Consider the following 13,615-nt stretch of genomic DNA (forward strand, 5'->3'; position numbering starts at 1 on the left):
TTTTGATTAGGGATGTCTGTCATGGACCCTGGGTGGGAGAGTGGCTTGATACATAACTTGTGGCCTGTGGCCTGTGGCCTGCTTGTCATTCCATAGCTAGGTGATCTCCAAGGGCTCTGCCAGCTCAGCTGCTGTAGGATTCTACAATCTGCTGAATTACTGGGGGCTGACCAGGACTCTGGAAAGGTGAAGACTGCTTTCGCATGGTCTCCAGCAGGCCGGAGCCCACGGTCCCTGTCCAGGCAGGGACAAGCTTGCTTCTGGTGTCCCCTTCCTGTCACCCGCAGGACAGCTGGTCTACTCCATAATCTGGGGGACATCCAGGGTGCTCATTTTACAGAAGAAAGTGAGGCAGTGCAATGAGCAGCATTTTGCTACAGTTCAAGACAGGCTTGGGAGAGTGACAGTAAGCAGATGGGCAGGCTGGGCGGGCAGCAGGGAAAAAGACAGACCAGTGCCCTGGTGGGCACCTGCTCACCAGGTAGGCAATGACGTCATAGCCTTGTTCCTTCAGCCACACGAGAATGCAGGAGGTGTCCAGGCCACCACTGTAGGCCAGAACCACGGCACCTTTGCTGGACATTGTCTGGAGGGAGTCAGGGAAGAATGTGAGTGACAGGGCCAGCCCATCCCCACCTGCCAGCCTGTGCAAACAGCTCCCTCCTGGCCTGGCCCCCAGCCCCCACCTCAGCCTTGGGTAGCCTTATCCCCTGGACAAGCTGCCACTGGGGACTGGAAACAGGCTGTTCACCATCATCAGAGCCAGCTGAGGAGCTGTTCCTCCCTTCAGCCATACCCCTTCCACCCCACTGCACCTGGGGACCCCGATCATGAATATTGTGCGTGCGCACGCACACATACGCACACGCCACGCTGGGGCCTGGGAACGCTGACAGCAGTTTAGAGCTGCCAGCGGGAGGCATGTCTTGGAGCCAGTCCCCCACCAGCTAGAGAAGGCACCTGAGGCTGAGCTGTTTGGCCAAGGCCAGGATGCAAAGGACACAAAGCAGGGCCCTTGGCCCTGAGCCTCCAGCAGCCCACACACCCCAGTCAGAACTGCTCCTTGCTAAGCTCGGACGGTGCCAGGCAAGGCCCTGGCGGCCTTACCTGGGTCACTCTGCACCCCTGCTCTAACTCCATGAAGTGGGTGTTGTCAAGCCCGTTGGGGAGGCAGAGACAGGGGCTCAGAGAAGTCAGTGGCAGCTCAAGGTCAGAGCACATGTCTGCGTCTGGCTCCAAAACCTGGGCTTTTCCCAGAATGCAGTGCTGCTTAGGTAGACTAGGAGGTGGGGGCAGAACCCCTGCCCCTATGTACCTCTCTCTCCCAGCTGGGGCCCCAGAATATCTTCACACTTTGGGATTTGAGGATCTTTTACAATGCAAGCACCTCTGAGAGGGGAAACAGAGCTGAGCACCTCAGTGAACTCAGCTCTGAACAGGACCAGGTAGGAGGAACTCAAAGACCAAGCTCCCCGTGTGTGGAGGGAGAAACCAAGGCCCAGAGAAGGAAGGAGACGGCAGACGCACAGCGCCTCACTGTGACCTGCTACAGACGGCAGATCTGTCCCTCGGCAGCAGATGTGCCATTTCCCACTCTGTCCCTCTCCTCGGCCACAATGAAGCACTTGCTTGAGGTCATATGGTCAGCAGGTGGCAGGGCCAGATTTGGACCCAGGCCATCTGGATGGGGCCCCAGCATCCCACATTTCCAGGGGATGTGCTTGTGTCTGGTGGGAGCATTTAACTGCAGTCTGACCAAGGTCAGGGTCCTCACTGGACACTATTGGGAAAGGCTGTGGATACCTCTCCACAGATCCACGAGAGCCCAGGAGCGGCACCCCGCCATCACTACCACCATGATGCCGGTGCTTGTATACTGACAACTTTCCATGCGCCCAGAGATTCAGAGAGGTGAGACCCAGTGGCCCAGCTCTGTGAAGCAGAGCCTGGACAGAGCCCAGCCATGTGACCAGAATACACGTCCTCTGTGCAGTCACTGACATTTCACAGGCCCACCCTCAGGGTCCACACACCCCGACTGCCGTTGGACTTGGAGGGAAATAGCTCATGGGACAGTGAGGTTGATAGGGGGTGGGGTGGTTCTGATCAGTGGCCACATTCTCCCCTCCACTGGCCATTCAACCACCTGCCTCCACCAGGCCATTCAAGGACCTGTCACTGACGCTGGGCTGCTGGTGACTCACCAGACCCTGACCCTGGGACCAGCTGACAATGCCCACGGCAACCACAGCCAGGCAACAGGATGAAGGGAAGGAGGTGGGAGGAAGGCAGGAAGGAGTCAAGGTGGGAAGTACCTGGCGTTGGTTGGAGGTGTGTGTTCCTGGTTTCCGGAATCTGAATCTGTCTTCACTGCTCAACGAACCACTCTGCGGAATCAAAAGCTGCTTAGCTTCCTGGCACAGCAGCACCGGCCTGGTGGTTGGGGGGGTGGGGGGTGGGGTGCCAGAGGCCCTAACCAGCCTATGCAGCTGCTGGAATCCCCTCTGAGCAGGCTGGCTGAGCGGGGAGGTTTGGGGAGGTGTAGTTGGGGGCGGAGCGTGTATCCTGTGGCATATTTTTAAAATAGCTCTATTAAGGTATAATTGACACACAATAAACTGCACGTATTGAGGGTGTCCGATTTACTGAGTTTCAGCATATGTCTATACTCATGACACCAAAACCACAATCAAGATAATGAATACGTCCATGGTAAGCTGTCTTCCATTTGTGTTGTCCCCATTTTAGGGACAGGGAATCTGAGGCTCGGGTTAAGGAACTTGCTCAAAGCCTTGCTTGGCTGATAAGTGGTAGAGCCAGGATTGAAACCCAGATCGGCTGGGCTCCCAAGTACAAGGCGACCCCTGTCTAGGAAAGCGCAGGGAAGGGAAGCGCTAGGGCCAGGTGTGGTCTGCGAGACGCAGGTGGTTCCGACACCCTGGGGTGGCTGGGGTGGGCTGGAGACAGCGAGAGATGATGCGGGCCCGAGGTTCACCCAGCTCTTAGAGTCACCCCTGCTCTGTCACCTCCTAAAGGCACCTGGAGCCAAGAGGGTGGGCACCCGCGTTGGGGAGGGGTAGCTCCATGGAGACAGACGCACTACAGACGTCCCACCTGCTTCAGTGATCCCACCGTACCTCATATGTGGCCCATCATAACACATGTCACACTGCATTCTAACTCCCCCGCCCACTGGCCCAGAGCTCTGGAGACAGGTAGTGCCTGGCACGTGGCAGGCACTCAGCACAACACTGCCCAGTCTACTGTCTGGAGGCCAGCTCTTCATCTACAAAAAGTGAGAGTTAAAATTCCCTCAAAGCCTGGAGTTGCATGCATGCTCTTGTCCAGAAACTAGTGAGGCCTCCTGCTGCAGGCTGTGTGCTTGCGTGGGCACGCAGGACCTCAGCCTCCGGGTCTGAGCAGTATGAAAGAATGCACGCACCTGGGAGTGTGTACCTGAGGGTGAACGTGTGTGTGCATACCTGCACGTGTGTGTGCACGCATGTAGCATGTTTTGGCCTGTGTGCATGCACAGAGATTAGCTGGGCGGGTGGCCTGGGAAAATGATGCAATCTGACACTGGCATCGCTCCTGCCCTCCCAGCACCTGGTGAAGCTCCTCCCCCAGCCAGCAAGGCCCCTGCTGCAGAAAGCAAAAGAAGGAGGTAGACGGGGCGAAGAAGGGACATCAGCCCCAGTCCACTATGGGTAAAGCACAGTGCCTGGGTCCTCCAGACCTGGGTTCAACTTACTTGAGCTGCTCATCGGCAAGACAGGGGTGAGAACAGCCCATTCCCCACAGGACTGAGGACTCAGCGAGATGCTGGGGGAAGGAGCCCAGAGCTGGGTCCAAAGCCTGTGCCCACTGAACTCTCCTGCTACTGCCATAGTTGACCTTTGGCAAACCCCTCCCTTGCTCTCCAGGACTCAATCTCACCATCCACACAACAACCTGAAAACCCTTCTGGTTCTGACACTGGGCTGCCTGTCTAGGGGAGGTGTCTAGCATATCCTGGCCGGACTCAGCTTCCCCCGATCCCAGACTTGCCCCGACCCCACCCTCCATGAAGGGGCCAGGGCAGGTTTCCTGAGGTCCCAGTGCCAACCCAGACATCCTTCACTGAAAGAGGGTTTCTGGGAGGAGGGAAGAAGGTGGCCCCATGCCAAGGTGCCTGCCAGCCGGGCCTGAGTTGGCAAGGCAGGGGGCATTCTCTATGGCCCCAGCCAGAGACATCCCACCAGCTTCCAATGGACGTGCCAGGCCTGGGCACTTGCTCAATGCTAAGAAAACGCATGCACTTTAAAACGTCAAAGTGGGGACGATGAGAAAAACAGATACTATGTTCGGAGCCACACATGCGAGACTATAATTACCACTTGAGGCTCAGAAAAGTTAAGTGACTTGCCTAGGCCACAAGCCAGTGGATGGCAGTGCTGGAACTGATACCCGTGAAACCCAGGCTAACTGCAGAGCACCGGCTCTTTACTGCGCTGTAGCCTATACCTCTGGCCTCTAGGAGACCACAGATCATCTCCTCCTCACTTTACACATCTTCCAGAAAACAAAATTCCCAATGAATCATTACAAATCAGTATTTTGTATGTCTATACATCTGAGCTACAGCCTGGTGAATGCTCCTCTGGAACCCCTCCTTGACACAGTAACTCAGCTGAGCTAGGTTCATTATAGTTCTTAAAAACCCTAGCTCTACCTAGGCCACAAGAATTCTGGACTTTGGGGTTCCCCCATTCTAGGATTGCAGCTCCTATCACTTTCCCTGCCCTCTTTCGTGTCTGGCACAGCTGGGCTGCAATTCCAACTTTGGCCAGGAGGTGCCACCGTCAGGATTCAGCCTGAGCATTTGCATGACAGACTACACTCATTTCATCTGCAGGTTCTTGGTGAGTCACAGACAGGGGAGGGGTTTTCTTCCCAAATGACAGGTGAGGAAGCTGAGAGCAGGAGGCTTGCCTTAGGCTCCACACTGAGCCAGCTTTCAGCTGTGATTCCTGGGGCCTGAGAATGAAATCAGGAACACTGGGCTCTCGTAAGGCCACCAGCACTCCAGAAAGCCCCCTCTACGCAAGGTTGAGGGTCAATTGGGGGTCTGCCTTGGCTTAGGAAGGTTGAGTCTCCAGTTTCAATGAAAACGCCCTGAGGTAGGTGGTAGGAAGACTAAGTAGATCTCACCAGGCCCTGGTGAGACACGCAAACCCTCTCCTAAGAGCCCTTGCTTATGGGGAGAAGAGTGCATTCATTCAATGTTATTCTAATAACATTGAAACACCTATGGATGCCTGGCCTATCCCAAGTCTGGGGAGGGATCCCACCCAAAGGAAGGAGGCAGCCAAGGCCTGGAAGATCAACTTTGCCCAAGGTGTTACAGCAGCAATCAGTCTCAGGCCCTGAATTCCCCCAGGTTATTTAGTTCCACGTAAGTGCCCACAGGCAAGAAACTGTCTCAGGGGCTTGTGCTCAGAGGAAGGCATCCAGCTGTCCTGGAGCCTCCCAGGACCCGAGGGGCAAAGATAAGATGGGCCAGGGGCAAGTGCCTGCACAGCAGGTGAGTGCGGGCCTGGTCCCCACCAGAGTCGGGCTCCTGGGGCTCTGGGCCCGGGAAAAGGGCTATCATCAGAGCCAACTTACTGCACAAGCCCAGAGCGGGCAGGCAGCTGATGGGGTTGCATGTGAGGATGCAGGAGAGCTCAATGGTGAGTAGGGGCCGCCCGGGGTCTAGGGGCTCGGCAGGCAGGATGCATCATTCATTCACTAGCAGTTAGGAGAACCAGAATGACTTCTCAGCATAGCACACAGGAGGTTCTACCTGGGACAGCCCCCCACCCACACGTGGAGGATGGAAGGGGAGGGAGTTTAGAATGGAGACTCCTCCGGTTCCAGTCCATCACCAAAGTTCCCATCCCCTGTGTGGCAGCTTCTGCCTCTACCATCTCCCTCCCTCACCAGAACCTAAGGTAAGAGCGCAGGGAACCTGTCTCCTCTTCCTGCCCCAGCCTGGCACCACCAGGCTAGCAGCTCCCCAGACTCAGTAAGTGAATGGACCCAAACACTGCTCACAACAGTCTGCAGAGACCTTCCCCTGAGCCGCAAGCCTGTGTCAACTCTGACAGATGGAGAAACTGAGGCTTGGGAAGCTGGGAGGCTGACCCAAGGCCTCACCCAGTGTGCCCACCTTCTGCTGGCCTCCAGAACCTGCCCTCCCTGTCACCCTCTTCAGGCGTGGGCTGGGAGGGAGGGGTCAAAGTCCAGGACCTATTTGATCCATCCCTGGGGGGAGGACACGTTTGTTCCTGCCCAGATGTGCAGCCAAACCGCGAGGCTCCAAAGGAGACGCCCCACTTCGCAGAGGTGTACACTGAGGTGGCGGGGTCGCGGCGCCTCCTCAGGAAAAGCCCAGGCAGGATGGGAGAGGAGTTTCCTCCATTTCACAATGACCCTCCCTCCCTGCAAGGCGCAGCCGCCCTAGGGGCCAAGGGCAACAGCCACCCGGACCGCGAACATTTCCTGAGGAGCGGCCCCTCCCACAGCCCCGAGCCCAGCGCCAGCCGGAAACCTGGCACCGCTGCGGGGCGAGGTCACTGGCCCCACCTGGACAGGAACGCAAATCCCTTTCAGGAGGCAGAAGGCGACTGACGCCCCCTGCAGGGGAAGGAGCCCTGTCACAGCCCAGGCACTGGGCGGGCAGCTCCGGTCTAGGAGCCGGTCTGCCCGGCGTAAACTGAGGCTCGGGGCTGTGCGAAGAGCCACGGTGCACAAGCCCCGTGGCAGAGGTGGGTGGGACTGTGGTTTCATCCAGAGAAAAAGGCAGACAGCGCCAGAGGAGGAGAAAGAGGCGAGAGAATCGGGAATACGCAAATCCAACTGCCAAGGTCTCCATTTGGGGGTTTCGCGCCATAGCGGAAGCTGGATCAGAGAAGGGAAATCCAGAAAGGACCTCGGTCCGCGAAGGGGACAAATAACCCGACCTGCTCCCCAGACCTGGGGCTCGGGCCCGGGACCCATCCCCGTGTCCCAAGGTACCCAGGAATCCAGCCGCCAGACATTTGAGCAACAGGAGCCCGGGCGTCGCACCGCTTCCCTCCCGTTCACAGAACTCAGCTGCGAGCCCCGGTCCCCTCCGCTTCCTCGGTTCGCTCTCGGTGGGATTGGGGAGAGGGTGACCTAGGCTAGGAGGTGGGAAGGGGACTCCTTACCGGAGCCCAGGCAGCGGTGGCAGGTGGTGGAGCAGGGCCGACTGCGGCGCGCATCCCGGGTTATAAGCACAGGGCCGGGGGCAGGGCTCGTGACCCGGGACACGTGGAGGTACGCGCGCGGCAGGCCCCGCCCCCGGGCCCGGCCCCCTAGAGGAGCCGCTCAGCGTTCGGGGCCACCGGCGGGTGGGCAGAGCCGGCCTCTCCCTCCCTCCTTGCTCCGCGCCCTTTTCCCCTCCTTTCCCCCATCCCACGGGTTACACCCCCCTCCAACGCTTTCCTCTCACTGCTGGCACACCCTTCCGAAGGCGCTAGCGGCGCGGGTCTCCCCACCCTGGCCCGGGGGACAGGCGGCTCCTGAGGGCGCCGCAGGGGCTGGAACCCACACAACTGTCAGGATGACCGCAGCGGTCCAGCCAGAGACTTGCAGCTGGGCCTGTGGGGAGCATGCAATCGCTGGGAGGCAGGAGTACCGAGTCCCGTACGCCCGTGTGTTTCATGCCCACTTTTGCTCCGTGCTGGTCTTTCTGCAGACCTTGAGCCCCTCCCTTACCCCCACACCTGCCCCCTGGGAGGATGGAGCCGGAGCCCAGTGTATGGGTGGGCACACCAGGGTGGAGGTCTGGGTTTCATCCCAGTACAGGGCTGGCTCCTGGCTGTCTCCCCAGAGCCTGGCACCTGACCAAACTCCTGAGGGCACCCAGTAAATACTGACAGACTGGCTGGCTGTGAACCCACTGGGCATCAGGGAAAGTTGGGGTTCACAGAGGTGAAGCTTCTTGTTTCAGAAAGAAACGGGGAGTTGTGACCTGGGGCTGGCCTTCAGAAAGTTTTGTGAGTTGGAAGTTTCCCAGCCTGGTTTACAGGCCGCAGAGTACCAATCACTGCAACCACAGCCCAGTAAAACCACAGGCCCTGACCGGTCCAAGGCAGTGCCACAGTTCTCACTGCCTCCTACTCCCCAGCTTCCCAAGTCTTCCCAGCCCTGAACCCCTGGGAGGTGGGATCCCTAAGGACGCACTGCTGGGTTTGCCATTCAGCTATCTTGGAAAAAAGTGTGAGGATAGGTGCTGCTAAGGAGGCAGCCCTGTCTCAGGCCCCTTCCTGCAACCAGGAGGCAACTGAAGATAGGGAACGAGGCTGCTGGCTGTGGGAACCTTTACTCCCTGCTGCAGAAATGGCTCCAACCCAGGGGACTGTCGCTTCCTGACACACAGCCACTGGTGACATGAGGGGTAACGAGATCCCAGCTCTCCTGAGAGGAAAACAGGGGCCCAACTGCCAGCAGGGGCCCTGCCCACTGGGCACCGGGGTGGATGTTTGCCCAGAGGCAGAGATCAAGGTGAGAGTAGACTGGCAGCTCCTGGATGATCCATTTTCCACCTCACCCCTCCATGTGCCAGGTGGACATCCGCATGCCCCCAGCCCTCACCCCGCAGAGCAGTTCCTGGGTCTAGGGCTGGGGCGAGACCAGAGGGAATCCCCTACCTGGGGCTCAGCCGCCATGGCTTTGCCTTTTACTCACACCTAGGGCAGGGCTTTTCAAGGAGCCTATCCACCTCCCAGGTAAGTGACCTTGGGTGGCACCTCAAAAAGCACCGCAGACCCTGGCTTGAGCAGGTGAAGAAACTGAGGCACTGGAGTCTGAGATGTCCATGTCTTCGAAATAGATCCAGTCTGCCCCTTTCCCTCCACCTCCACGTCTTCGGACGCACGTCTGACACCCTCTTATTCAGAGAAACCTCAATAACCTGCTTCTCCTGTTTCCCCCTCCCATCCTTTCTCCCACCGACAGCCAAAACGTTCTTAAAAACGTGAATCAGAAGAAGTCACTCCTCTTAAAACCCTTTGATGGATCATTTTCCCCCCCATATCGATTCCCAGTTGTTCTAGCACCATTAGTTGAAGATTTTCCTTTCCCCACTGAATTACGTTGGCATGTTTGTTGAAAATTCATTGACCATATAAATGTGGTCTATTTCCAGTCTTTCTCTTCTGTTCCATTGATCTCTTTATTTATCCTTATGCCAACATCACACTGTCTTGAATACCACAGCTTTATAGGAAGTCTTGAAGCCAGATGATGTCTACCTTCCAACTTTGTTCAGTCTCAAAACTGTTTTGGCTATTCTAGGTCCTTTCATTTCCAAATAAATAGTAGAAGGCTTATCAGTTTATATAAAAAGGCTGTTGAGATTGGGGACAGTAACAAGTCTGTGTGTCAGCTTGGGACAGAATGGATATATTAATAATAGTGACTTTTTCAATCCATGACATTGGTATATCTCACCATTTATTTATCTTTTAAATTTTTGTAGCATTAAAAAGACACTTAAAACGGTTTATTCGAAAGTATTAATTGCTATTTACTTGAGCAATGGGAAAGAAACCCAAACAGTTGGGTCAATCTTGAATGATCTTCATTTGTGGTGAATTCAGTTTTTCTCTCTAAGATAATGTTGAAATATATGCCCCTGAGTGTCATAAAACAGCTCCTTTATTTGTTGTGAAATCCCAGGTAAGACTCTTTTAAGGATATAGGCTCGCAGAACCCAGAGCAAAAGAGCTGGAGTTCCATTAGGTCCCTGCAGGCGATGAGGGCTTTTAAATGTAGTAGGTGGGGACAGACATGCTCCAACTGAGGAAGAATGTGTGGCTGATATGGGAAAGCCCTGGAGTCTGGCATCAGTGTGAACAAGGTGACCTTTCATGCTGGAAGAGATGGGGCTTCTTAGGGTAACAGATATGGCTGCTCCAGAGCCCAGCTTTGAGATGGATATTTTATTGGACACCTTGGATGAATTGGCAGGTGGAGGCCTATTCTCGAGCAAAGGCCTGAGTCTTCTATCTAGAGAAGAGGAAAGAGGAAGAGCTGGCAGTTTGGGGCGTCTTTGATGAGTAGTACAAGTCTTCAATTTCAATAGGAGTGCTGAAAGTTCCATCTTGGCTCAGATGTCTGAGCCATGTTTTATAGTGTGCAGTGTATAGGTCTCGCCTATCTTTCGTTAAATTTATTTCTAAGTATTTTAAGCTTTTTTGATACTATTGTAAATGATATTTAAATTTTTTATTTCCCAATTGTTTGTTTCTAGTATATAGATCTATAATTGATTTTTGTATATTGGCCTTCTGTTCTGCAACCTTGCTAAATTTACTGATTAATTCTAGTAGGTTTTTGTAAATACTTTTGGATTTTCTAGGCTATTTCTAGACAGTTGTCCGTGAACAGAGAAAGCTTTCCTTTTCTTTTATTATCTTTGTGCGCTTTTTTCCTTGTCTTACTGCAAAGGCAAGGGCCCCCAGCACAAAATTGGTGAGAGTGGATGGATATCCTTGCTTTGTTCAGGATCTTAGGGGAAGTCATTCATTCAGTCTTTCAGCATTAAGTACGATGTTACTTGTAGGTTTTACATAGATGCTTCTCATCAGGTAAAGAAGTTCATTTTTATTCTTAGTTTGTTGGAGTTCTTATCAGAAGTAGGGGCTGAATTTTGTCAAATGCTTTTTCTGCATGTATTGAGATGATCTTATGATTTTCTCCTTTATTTTATAAATGTGGTGAATTACATCAATCTTCAGGTGTTGAACTGGCCTTGCATTCCTGGAATCATTATATCTCAATAAAGTTGATTTTTCAATTTGTAAGAAAAAAATGAGGAACTTTGAGTTGAAAGACACACAATCAGTCACAATGTGTTGACCTTATTTGGATCCTGAGTTTTTTTTAAGTGTAAAGGAAATGTCATCTTTATGAGCAGTTGGAAGTTTGAACACTGAAAGGATATTTAACAATCAAAGGAATTGCTGTTGATTTTTTAAATGGGTAATATGGTATTGTAGGTACGTTTTTTAAAAAAGATTTTTAAAGTTTAGAGATATATTCTGAAATATTCATGAATTAAAATGATTTTTAAAAAGACTCTATTGGTCGCCCATCACTCTTAGGATCAAACCTGTGGAAGGAAGCCGCTGCCCTCACCCACTGCTCTCCAGCTGCACCGGCCTGCTTGTAGTTTCTTCAATGTGTTGAGCTTTCTTGCCTTACAGTCCTTGCACATACTGTTCCTTGGAGAGACTGCTCTGACCCCTTCCCTTCCTCTACCAGATGAGTCCCTTATCATATCCTCTCTCTCATGCTGGCACGAGATGGTAGATGCCTGAAGTTTCCAACAAGAAAGTGGAGGAATATGATGGTTTTTGTCCCTTCTCCCTCTCCCCACTGCTGTTGTCTTAGCTTAGACCACCATCACCTCTCACCTGTCTCTCTGCAGGATACACCTCACCTGTCTCCTTACCTAGGCTCACCAACCCCTTCAACCCACCCTCCACATTGCAGCCAGGGTGGCTTTTTGAATGGCTGGCTCCGACTTTTGTGGCCACTTGTCTGAACTACTGCAGGGGACACTCAATTGATGTGAACCCGTTAAATCCCCCAGCAACCTACAGACATAGCTACAGCCTGTGCATCTAACCATGGAGGAGGCCCCTCTTATCTCCCCTGCCACTCGAGGCCTGTACACCTGCAGATTGTGGAGGAACATAGGTGTGTAGAGACCCCAAACACCTCGCCCTCTCATTGTTGGCACCAGAAGCCACTTTGCCATGGCCCAGGCCTGGGCTCTGGCCCCAGGAACAGAGAGTGTCCTCTAGGCTGGACCCCAGGTTGCCAGTCCCCACCCAGTGGGAACACAGAGTCCAGTTGTTGGGTTCTTGGAAAAGCTGCATCACAGAGTTTAATGAGTGACCCGCAGGCTTGTTTTCCACCTCTGATGGTTCAGAACAGCCTCGGAGGTCAGGTGGCACCAGGGGGCTGGGCGGTTGGACAGGGCCCTGGCCAATAAAGATTGGCAGCTGGGAAAACAGAAATGGAAACACCCCTTGGAGCTAGCTCCTGTACTGGATGACCATCCCTGTGGATGTGGGTGGGGTTGGGGGAGCACCAGACTGGGTTCCAGCAGCCTGGATTCAAGGCCAAGTCTGCAACTGGCTTGCTTGCTGCAGGACTTTGAGCAATCACTCCTTTCACAGCCTCTGTATCAAAGCTTCAAAGGGGGAATTTAGGAGAAGGTGGGGGAGGAGGGAGGCCAGACTGAACAGACACTCCCTTGGCCACGCCTCAGTTCTCCAATCTCCATGGTCCCTCCTCTTCATCCTGTTCCTGGCCCTCCCTCTCTTCCCCATCCTTCTTGCTGAGTGCAGACAGGGCAGCCCAGAGCCTAGAGCCCTGGACTATGGAGTCCTATAGGCCTGGGTTGAGTAATTCCCCCCCCCTCCCCGGTTGTGTGACCTTGGACAAGTGGCTCACCTTCTCTGAGCCCAGTTCCCTCATCTTTGAAATGAGCATACTATTATTTTTTGCCTCTGGAACTACTGGGGCTCCAGTATGAAATAAATAAACTCAGGTCCATAAAGTACCAGACATTTAACAAACGGTTGTGTTATAAACACAAAGGGCCAGCGTGAGACTGAGGAGAAGAAGGCAGGAAAGAGCAAGGGTGAAAGAGATGTCAGCCCCTCCACTCTGGAGGTCTCACCTCTGCAGTACCTCAGCTGACCTTCTCCGAGGCTGCAAAGTCCTTGGCTCCATAAAAAATTAACAGCCTAGCAAAGGGCAGGGTTCGTAGGTCACGACATGAGTCCTATGGCCCCTAAGGCTGCACAAAGGGGGGGCATTCAGTCCAAGGAAGAGCCTCACAGTTGGGCCCTGGAGGAATGGGTGGGAAGGCCTGGGAAGCCCTGTCCCTACTTCTTCCCTCCTGCCCAAATCTCTCCTCCACTCAGCCGAAATTACGCCATTAGTGACTTCTAGGGTTTAAACCACCTGTTTTCGTAAAACCTGCAAGCTAAGAATAGTTTCTGCATTTGTAAATGGTTGGGGAAAAATCAAAAGACTATTCCATGACCCGTGAACATTATATGAACTTGAAATATAAGCGTTCCTGGAGTTTTTTGGAACACAGCCTCGCACATCCTTTCATGTGTTGACCTGTGGCTCTGGGGCTGTACTCGCGAGGGGAGCAGTCTCCACAGAGACTGTCCTACGAAGCCCTAAATGGTCAGTGTCTGGCCCCATACAGAAAACGTGTGCAGACCCCGGATGAAAAGAAACTGGCTTTGAACTCAGCCATAAAAAAGAATGAAATTTTACTATTTGAGACCTCATGGATGGACCTAGAGGACATTATACTCAGTGGAAAAAGTCAGAGAGAGAAAGACAAATACCATATGATCTCACTTATATGTGGAATCTAAAGAACTAAATAAACAAAACAACCAAACAGAAATAGGCTCATAGATACAGAGAACAAGCTGATGGTTACCAGATGGGAAGAGGGGTGGGGAGGGTGGGTGAAAAGGGGGAAGGGATTAAGAAGTACAAATTGGCAGTTACAAAATAGTCATGGGGA

General features: G+C 53.5%; 1 protein-coding gene across 2 annotated transcripts in view; it reads right to left on the minus strand.

Annotated features, from left to right (window-relative positions):
• The window catches only part of ASS1 (argininosuccinate synthase 1), a 49,378-nt gene extending 42,079 nt beyond the window's left edge, over positions 1-7,299 (minus strand). Inside the window, exons 1-3 of one of the 2 annotated variants that reach the window (XM_019728853.2) lie at positions 7,212-7,298; positions 2,316-2,387; positions 479-586 (exon numbers count right to left, since the gene is read on the minus strand). In XM_019728853.2, the coding sequence (XP_019584412.2) occupies positions 479-586; positions 2,316-2,387; positions 7,212-7,265 (234 nt within the window). In that variant the 5' untranslated portion in view covers positions 7,266-7,298. Of the gene's footprint in view, positions 1-478; positions 587-2,315; positions 2,388-7,211 lie in introns of both variants that reach the window. The other variant, XM_019728854.3, reaches the window with a different exon arrangement.
• Positions 7,300-13,615: the final 6,316 nt, after the last annotated feature.

This window comes from Rhinolophus sinicus, chromosome 16 (genome assembly GCF_057876585.1).
Source record: "Rhinolophus sinicus isolate RSI-liver-muscle chromosome 16, RSI-T2T, whole genome shotgun sequence".
NCBI classification, from domain to species: Eukaryota; Metazoa; Chordata; class Mammalia; order Chiroptera; family Rhinolophidae; genus Rhinolophus; species Rhinolophus sinicus.